At 31.3% G+C, this 10,296-nt stretch overlaps 1 protein-coding gene across 2 annotated transcripts; it reads right to left on the bottom strand.

Moving 5' to 3' along the window:
- Positions 1 to 2,173: 2,173 nt before the first annotated feature.
- Positions 2,174 to 9,529, bottom strand: LOC127714928 (lysozyme 2-like). Of its 2 annotated transcripts, none has more exons than XM_052220950.1 (5): positions 9,472 to 9,529; positions 5,822 to 5,895; positions 3,958 to 3,992; positions 3,232 to 3,346; positions 2,174 to 2,554 (listed from the first exon to the last, which is right to left on the bottom strand). In XM_052220950.1, exons 2-5 carry the CDS (start codon positions 5,892 to 5,894, stop codon positions 2,352 to 2,354), a joined length of 426 nt encoding a protein of 141 aa, XP_052076910.1. In that variant the 5' UTR covers position 5,895; positions 9,472 to 9,529; the 3' UTR covers positions 2,174 to 2,351. The 2 variants fall into 2 exon arrangements, with proteins under 2 accessions (XP_052076910.1, XP_052076909.1); XM_052220949.1 differs by lacking the exon at positions 9,472 to 9,529 and adding an exon at positions 6,193 to 6,301.
- Positions 9,530 to 10,296: the final 767 nt, after the last annotated feature.

Here is a 10,296-nt window from a genome sequence, read left to right as displayed (position 1 = left end):
CATAAAAACATCAAATATGGCATGTAGAGGGGAACTAGGTTCACTCCCTACACTTTTTTATGTAATTATGTGTATGATTAAATAATGGATTCATCTTATGAAAGAAATTGAACCTTCAAGTATTATCCTATGGGAGGCCATAAATCTATCCCATTCTATGAACAAATCTAACCAGGAATCTTGGATAGGAAACATTAAACATATGTTTAAAGTCCTAGATTTAGACTATCTATTTGTAAACCAGTCAAACTTTAAAGAAAACCATATATCAAAAAAAGTAAAAAATTCTCTAACAATGAAATTTAAAGAAATTTGGGTAGCTAATTAAGAAAGCAATTCTGGGTAAAGCACCAATATACAGTCGGGCAACTTTATTTGATAATAAATTCAAAAAAAGACAGGCAATAATTACAATATTTAGAACTAGCTGTCGTGACCTTGAAATTGAAAGAGGGAGGTATATTGGTATAAAAGCTGAAGACAGAAAGTGAAAGCTATTTAAGAACGCAGTTGAAGATGAACTACATTTTCTTTTAAAATGTCCTGTTCTAAAAGATACAAGATCTCAACATCTGTCTTATTTAAATTATAAATTCAAACATTTTCGAAAGTTTTCTGATGAAATGAAATTTATTTCGATTCTTTCATCTGAAGATTTGTTTGTTATTTCAAATTTATCTAAATTATTGCACTCCCTCTTTGAAGAACGAAAGAAAATTCTAGAGAATATCAATGTACTTTGAAAAATAGGAAAATAAAAAAGTCGATCAGGAGTTGTCTCCCATAGGCCTAGAGCTATCAATTGATTATGAAACGTATTTTCCCCAGTTCACAGTGGCTTCCAAAATGACTTAATGTTTTGCCAATAATATTTTTTTTTATTTTTTTTTTTTTTTTTTTTTATAATTATGTTACTTTGTTTAAATGTGTATACATGTTTTTGTTTAAATGTACTTTAATCACTCTCATCATTCTAATCATTCACTGCTCATTTGATTGTATAGCTCAAATTTTGGGCACCATGATTGGTGAATAAAATATCTTGTATCTTGTATATCTTGTATCTTATTTAAAAAGAGATGTTTATAAAGTCTCTGTATCTTCGAATGTTTTCATTGTCGTTTTTTCTTCGAAACCAGGTACAAATGTACTTCGTATGTTCTTTCTTGAACCTCAATTTTGTGGGTGTCTGTAAAAGCTACATCTGGCGACGATCATATTACAAAATATCATAGACAATGGAGAGTACACACATAGCACTTCTGACCCTTTTTATTCCATCCGGGTATGAATCACGTCCTGATGATAATATCCCACTAATGTCTGCAGCAATTATCATTGTAGAGTAGGACGTGGAATTGCAAACGTATGGGTAAAGGTTACAGATTTAAAAGTTTGTGCATTAACATATGTAAATCTAAACACTAACAGAACAGGTCAACTTAAACTTAAATGTAAACAAAGTCCCGACTTCAAATGGAACTGCACTTTTTATCTACGTATATACAAACAAGTCTAAATTGAAAACAACGTTCAAATCTATGATTGCTTTGGATAAAAACCTCAATTTTTATACGTGTGCATGCAAAACTAATTTCTTGGTAGAGGGGTCTAAATACAGCACAAACAACATTTTCCAAAAGACCAAATGAGTGAAAAAGTATATTTTAACAAAACGCATTTGACTAGCAGGTCGAACAACTGATGTTCTTAAACCCTGCTGACTGCCTTTGGCGATTGCCAATAAACGGATCACAAAATGTAACAAAATAGATATATATATAACTGAACTACAACTGTGTTACATACTCGAATGCAACAATGGAAGATTTTAAATTTTGAGCATTCTGATAAGGATAAACAAATACCAATCACAGAGGTTCAGTTACTGGAGAAATATCAATGCAATCCAACAGCAACTTTTCGTTATCGTCTCAATCGGCTCGAAGGGATGTGGAAACGTATAATTGTGGATTTGGATCGTTGAGAGAAATCGGAACGGTACGATAGAAACGATATTCAACTAGTTCTAATTTTGAACCAGGACTGAAAATGTTATTTTCTGTTGAAAACATAGCGTGTAATCGTTCCGGTTCATTGATTTTAGATATGCACCAAGAACTGTTCGATTCACTTTCAACTGAAGGGGTATTTTAAAGAAGTAAAACCAATATAGCTATATGCAGCATTTAATGTTAGGAAACAAATCTTAAAGAATATTGAGGAAAAGTATGTAAAAATAGATATACAAGGCATGTTATATGCTATAAATGTTATGTGTAGTTCCAAGTCAAGAAAACGTGACAGCGACGATTGCATTTAGTTTCTAGGCGAGTTTATAGGTTGTAAATTTAGCTATGTCTGCTACAACCGGCATCCTGTATTTTTTTCCAGTACACTTTAGTGGCATTTTTGTTACAGCCAGTTGGGCCTCCATTGTGCATGCGTGCGTAATCTTCACAAGTTGTTCCACATGTTACCCCTCCATAACGATCCATATAGGTTTGAACACATCCTTTGGCACAATCATAGTCCTTTGTACACTCTTCATAACCTGCAAAACATAACTGTTATAGCTAATAAAGTAATAATAATTGATAGTTATTAATTTGCACAGTTTTAGTGCATGTTATTACGTCTGATACGAATTGCAGTGTGTATGACACGTGTTTGCATAATCTTCATCAGGCGAGTACGAGATATAAAATTTGAGACGAAGTGTTCATCAAACGTTTGGGAACATCAGAACCACACGGACATTAGCATAATAGCTATACAGTCTAACAGTATGTTTGTGAACCAGTTGCAATGGTTACCTCATGCAATTTTAGTATAACTAGTGATTACATAGTTAATTGATAAAAAATATTTCAATAAAATATATAAATGAATATTTAAATTCTAGCAGTATCGAAGTATTGGCTACGTGGCGTGATATATATGGTACATAATTTCATGAGTATGATAGTACTTATCCAAATGCATTTGCGGACTTCAAAAAAATGAAAGATCCTTGTTATTGAGAAAATATCCTAAACTATAGGGTAATAGTATACAATTGCAAAGAAATGAATATTTTGTCGCATTTAGGTGTGAACCAAGATTTAACTATTTATAAATTCAATATAACTTGGGTGGGCGTTTAGCGATAAAAGAGTTTACAATTGGAAGACCATTTAACTTGTCACATCCTAGTTAGTGACTGGTTACTTAGACCTGATTTGTACTCACTGTTGCCTGGTCTACCACAGTCAATCCAGTACACTTTCTTTATCTGAAATGGTCCACAGGAATCCGATCCGCCATCATCCGCACATCCAATTGTCTTGTCACAATTCGATTCTACCTATAAAGTTCATAGCAAATCTGTTATTCACCTAATCGAGATTTAAAGATAAAAGGTTGACATGAAAAAAATTAACCCCACTATTTGCAAAGTCAGGAACCTAATTAGCGTGTGTTGTATTTCATATGTTAATGTTTTTCGATGTTATGGAGAATTTGGGGTTAAGGCGTGTCTATGATTATTTCTGTTACATTTATTCTCCACGTCTATATTTATATAATCGGGACGATTTAAATCCTTGAAATATTGTATGGACACCTGCCTATTGTTGAAGACGGTATGTTTTCTTATAGATGTCGTTTGATTATTTTTCGTTTGATTGCTCTCCGTTACGTTTGCTCAAATTTCCTTTTAAACAAAGTAAATACTATATAAGACGATTAATTCTTTTTAGACTGACCCGCATAGTACGGTTATGATCACGAAATTGATTGATTGTAATGAGTGATTGAGCAATTGATTGACTTGCTCTTAACTTCTAGATGTAACTACTACATACATTTTCAGTACGACAACATGTTACCTTAAAATGAATAATCATCCCATTACTTTATAAGCGGGCTTGTAAAAAAATGATTTGTCGAGGAATTTCTAGTATATTCTATACTTACGTCACAAATACAGCCCAAGCAAGTGTCTGAAATTCCTGAAAGTTAAACTGGTATATTAGGGCGAAATAAAATCGAAGCTAGGAAAAAGCTTGAGAGCTTGAAAATGTAAAGGAAAGCTATTTTAAATAATTATGTTTGCATGTCAAGTAATAAGCTCCTATACATATCGATATGTTTCCATGTTGTTTTTCTTTTTCTTCTTGTAATGATTGAGATAATTGTATAAACTAATTTGCCCTTTGTTCATTCAACGACCATGTGTCCAATGCTATACGAAGAATGTGTCTTTTAATTAAAAAAAGATTAAAAATGTTTCCTGAAATTCTTACGTAACATTATTCTTTTGATAAACGTTTTCAGCAAAACAAAAATGAATGCTGATATAAAGCAACTCTATAGATGTATAATTCAATATAAAAATAAGGAGATGTGGTATGATAGCCAATGAGACAATATCTACCAAAGTCCAAATGAAGAAGATGTAAGCAATTATAGGCAACTTTACGGCCTTCGACAATGAAAAAAACCCATGCCGTATAGTCGGCTATAAAAAAAACTATTCCGTATAGTCGGCTATAAAAAAAAACATTCCGTATAGTCGGCTATAAAAGGCCCCGACATTGAAAAATATGAAACACTTCAATTGCGAAATAATTCAAGACTTATTTATTACTCGTACCGTTTTAACGAGTGTCGTGCAACATCATTTAACTTGTGCTGGCTAGGTTCAAATATTGGAATAGATTAACTTAGAAATAAAAGAGACCAGGGTAATTAATTATAGTTTTTGCTCAACATTTTGAGGACATTAACAATGACAAAGATTATATTATTTTTGCAAAAGTATAAAGACATTACTATATATTGTTTTCATGACGCATTACTAGTTTCTCCTGCCAAAATACCAAAAAAGTAGTAAGATAAATCACATATTTATTTTTCCAAGTTGTTTTTTTAATTAAAAACATCGTTCAATAGAAAACAGTTGGAGAATAAGAAAAAATATAATTTGCATAAATGTCTTTAATTACATGATAACAATTGCATCCGTCTGCAGAAATCATATTGTGCTTAGAACCTACATGTGACATTCAAAACTCACAGTTATAATTTAATGTGCTCTTTTAACTGTTTTGGAGAACCAAAATGTTATTCCTGATATCAATGATGAGTATTTGTACTGTGTCATAGGTCCTGGTTCAATACTTGTATATTGTTACAAATTATTTCTTTCTATCAAATCATTTTAAAATTTGCGAACTTCTAGAAAAACCTAGAAATTCATGTTATTTTTTTTCAAAATAAAAGCTTAACCATTTATCTGATTCTTAAATTTGTCCTCAAATATATAAAGCAGTAATTTGAAAGGAAATATAGATTTTTTTTTCACAAATCAAAGAACCTGTAATTTTGGCAAGAATGAAATGTTTGCACACGCGTTTTCAGTTTAAGCATGGATTTAGTTGAATTTTATAACGATTCATCCAATTCCCAAACATCATAAAACAAAAATTGGAAGCCCATTGGAGTTTACAGCCTGAAACAGATTGGCCTGAATAGTTTTCGCGAACGAATTCGTCTATTTCGACGATCTGTTTCTTTGAATGTATTTTGATATATAAAACATTCAACTCTCAATAGGAAAAATGTATCGCATATATCCTTAAATGAACTCCAGTTCTGATACCGGCGAAAGCTCGAACGACATAAAATATTTGTGTTTACATCGCACAGTAAGTTTTCAAACGTACAGGCGTCTTTAAATGTCCCATAATGATAATTTAAATTCGTAAACTTTTTCAGCTCCGACCAGTTGAAAACCTTTATTTTTTAAATGAGAAACATCAACAATTGTGTAACTTACCTGCAAATATCAACCCAGCATTGATAGTCAAAATTACGACCACAATTTGCAGAGAAAATTGAATTGGTAGCATCCTGAAATAAATAGTTTAGGAATGATTTACTTCAATATTTTGAAGTTTTTTAAGTTGTGATGATACAATACGCATCAGGCAATGTAATCGAATGATTATTGCACTTTGACAAAAGACAAAACAAACACACCAATAAAGCTGTTGAACAGGTAATTATAGTAAATCGTCTGTTTTTGCTACATGATTCTTTAAAACAAAATTAGGTGCGCATATGTATAATGAAATTGAAAAATAAAAGTGAAGGAAAAAATAAATACCTTCGCTATTTAATTAGATTATTTAAGATACCTTTGCTTACCTGAAGCTTACTTTATTTGCTAACTCAAAAATTTACAGCCAACTGATGAAATGTCAGTCGCAGTTTATATATACCTTTGAATAAAAAAAACAATGAACACATCAAATAAACCTATCAAAACTTGTATAAAGAAAAACATATATCCGGCAACTTGTCGTTACAAAAATGTTGTTTATCTGTTGTCTTTTCTAAATAATTAAGGCTGACAATTACATTTTAAGTTTAACATTATTTTACATAACATATTAAACATATCAAAAGGTTAATATGAGAATAGTGTACAAATAACACTTTTTATGGTGATATTTAAAATGAGATTATGTAAATCATATATTACTTTTCAATTCATGTAATTTTTTTATAAGAATTGCAGCTTAATTGTGTCACTTTCTATAATTTTCTTTTCGTTAGTTTCATTTGAAAATAAATTGAAATATTTTTCTTTAGAAAAACGTCTTGTATATTTAATCTATGAGCATGAATACATAACGTTTTATGTATAAACAGTATAATCAAAAGTCTATCACTAGGATTATGGATTTCTGGTATAATACATGTATTTATCATATACCTGTATCAAATAATACTTAAATTTTACAGTTCAATAACATTTAAAAATATTAAAAGGCTATGAAAGGATTATAAGGTTTATTAACCAGATTCCTACAAATTTCCTCTGAAGACTGATAAAGGCACCTTTATTGACTGCTTCCGGAATGTTATCCAATGCCTTTCCGTTATTGTCCGTGGGGTTTATCACATGCAACTTTGTGCATTTCCAGAAATTTCTTTGTAAACATGGCAGACGACACGGACACGGCTGCTTTTGTCGAGTCGTTGAAAAACGATAACACAGTAAGGAAAACTGCTAGTGATATGAGACTTTTTACCAAATGGTTGAGGTGCAACAACGAGATAAGGGTAGCGGTAGAAATTCCTGTTATGGAGCTAGATAAATGTTTGGCTCGTTTCTTTATGAAAGTGAAAAAAGACGACGAATCAAACTATGAACCACAATCTGTCAGATCAATGCAGAGCAGCATTTCAAGATATCTTACCGAGAAATGTGGCATTAATATAATGAGTGGCAACGAATTTCATCATTCCAGAGATGTGATGTCTGCCAAACTGAAACAACTAAAATCCATGGGAATGGGAGCCAAAAAAAGAAAAGCAGACCCCTTCACAGCTGAAGAAGTTAATATAGTATATGAAAAAGAGCTACTTGGTGCAGGTAACAATTCTTTGTATTATTATTTTTTTTGTTATTGCTTTTTCAAGTAACTTTGTCTTGTTGTTTGATTCTTTGTGACGTCACAATTTCCTCCAATAAAGCATGCATACATGTAGTACAAATTGATATGATGTAATTAAAAAATGATTTGACAATAATTTAAATTATCTTCTTTTGATATTGTACGTTCGTAAGAATATATATTATTATAACCTAATTTTATACACAAGTCTAAATCAAATATTGTTTACTGAAACAAATTTCTCAAATTTATTTGCAGTAAATCCTCAATCTCTTGTAAGAACAGTATGGATGAATAACACTTTACATTTTGATTTGCGTTCGCGGGAAGAGCATATTACTTTGAGACGGGGAGACATTCAAATGAAGGCTACTACTGATGGTCAGCAGTATCTTGAACACACTGAAAGAATAACAAAGACAAGAAATGGTGCTAACTTGGATACACATGCCTTTCAAGCCAAGATGTTTGCTGACACAGGTAATGTTTCAGAGAAATGTTTTAATGGGAGACAAAATTCAAAATAATAATTTAGATTTGTAATTAAAAAGCACACAACATAGTATACATGTATACATGTAGTGTAAATGTGTATTAAACCGACAACATCAATATAGAAATTAAGGGAAATGGGAACTCAAACAAGTGACCAACCATCTTTATCAAGATATTGCCATCACAAAACAACAGCCTGATATTATAAGTGTAACTATATATATTGTATGCATGTATATAGTAACGACATTTTAACAATCAATATTGAACTGGTTATTCTTCTTTCCGGTAATCCTAGATGTCCTATACAGACATATAAACAGTTTCTTAGAAGAAACCAGTAGATATGGTAGCAGTTGATTGTCCTTTTTATTTGGGGTTTTCCAGGCAAAAAAAGGATGACGGTGTCTGGTTTTCAAGACAAGCTTTAGGAAAGAACACTTTAAGTACTTTTGTTAAAACAATTTGTGAAGACAGTGGTATTCATGGTAGAAAAACTGATCACAGTGTCAGAAAACTACTACCACAGCCCTGGTACATGAGGACATACCTGATACACGCGTAATGCAGCTGAGTGGACATAAAAACGTTCAATCCATAAATTCCTACAGCTCAGCATCAATTTAACAACAGAAGGAAATGTCTAATATTTTGAGTAAAATTGGTACAGGGAAAATAACTTCTGATAAAAACCCAAGGCCTTTGGACGATAACAACAATGATATACCCTCAGATGATGATGCAGAACTTTTGTCTGCTTCAAAAGAAGCTGAAATTTCATATGTTTTGAAAGACATTTCAAATTTCGAGTCTAACTCTAAACAGGTTCCAGCCCAAACAACTTTAGGAATACATGAAATGCCAGAAATCGTCCATGAAAATTACAAAGGAAAAACAATGCATATGTTTTTAGGGGCAACCATTACAGGAAATGTGACAATTAATTTTTCCAACTAAGAACATAATAATTGTTGCCATATGTCACCCTGATAAATAAAATGCTTGTTATATCATTCAATAAAAACGATCAAAGTTAAGAAATTTGTATTTGGTTAACTATAAATTATTATCTTAAAGTTCAAAGAAAGACCAAATTTTAAAGGTTCTTGTCTATATTTCTTCTGTTGAAGTCTATGATAAAAGAAAATTACATGTCATTTTTTATATCATACCCTTTATCCGCCCTCTGTCATGATATCATCCCTCGAGCCTGCGGCTCTTGGGCTGATATCATGACCTTGGCCGATAAAGGGTATGATATGAAAATGTTTAAGCATGTTAAACATATATGTTCAACCTCGGGTATAAGTAGAACGTGATAATTACAAATAACAAAAACAGAAATGTAATGCCTTCACACGAAAGCAAAAACTTTTTTATGTTTTTTTTTTTTTTTTTTTTTTTTTTTTTTTTTTGCTCCTGCTGCTGCTTGGGTCAGATATGTTTTATTCACTGTGTAGTCAGTACATTTAAAAACGTTACTTGTAAAAACAAAAAAACGCTTAAGCTTTTAAAATCAAACACTTACCTTTGAAACTGTTGATTCCTTAATACCGGCTAACGAATTTGTGCCTATTTTATAGTGTTGTCATGTGTAAAAGTATATATCCAAAAAAGGTAATAAACACTTTAAAATACAAAGATCCAATGAATTGTATAATTTCGAAAGAGGTGTTTTCCCCAAATTGACTTTTATTATGGTTCTAATGAGCAATGGTTTGACATTTTACATAATTAGACAGGGAAGTCTATACAGTATAATCATCTTAGTTTTCAGAAGTGACCTTGAAAATGCATCTGATGTTTTAAAAGTATCCAGTACATGCATTGATATATAATTCTTTTTTAAATAAATCTTAGAGAGTCAGACTGTTGTAATTAAAAATGTTTAAAAAGATTAAGATATTGCATACTGAAGCAATATCGCAACACATCATTTCTTTACAATTTGAAATATACTCTTTTAACATGGTTCATTTTTTATGAGATTTATTTCTTTTTAGGGATACGAATGGCAAAATTCGTTTGTCCCTAAAACACATTTTGAAAAGATTTCCATTAAATATCGTACGAAATTTTCTTTTCACTATGAAAACTGTATATTGTTAAAAGTCCACACATGATGATCATTTTAGCATGCATAACCCACTACCTTTTATGTGGTATTTTCATAATTTTTTTTTTTTTTTTGAGAGAGAGAGAGAGGTCTTAGCTCCTTAAATAATTTTGTTTAGGAGTATCTTGCACAGAATCGTCCTGTCGTATGGTTCAACATCTTGGTTTTAAATATATCTTGAAATAAGATACTTTCAGAAAATTGTATAAATATTTTGATTGTTTACACCAATAAGAC

This window comes from Mytilus californianus, unplaced genomic scaffold, assembly GCF_021869535.1.
Source record: "Mytilus californianus isolate M0D057914Y unplaced genomic scaffold, xbMytCali1.0.p SCAF_9, whole genome shotgun sequence".
NCBI lineage: Eukaryota > Metazoa > Mollusca > Bivalvia > Mytilida > Mytilidae > Mytilus > Mytilus californianus.
Note: the sequence above shows the minus strand (reverse complement) of the source record. Positions and strands in the feature narration are given on the sequence as shown.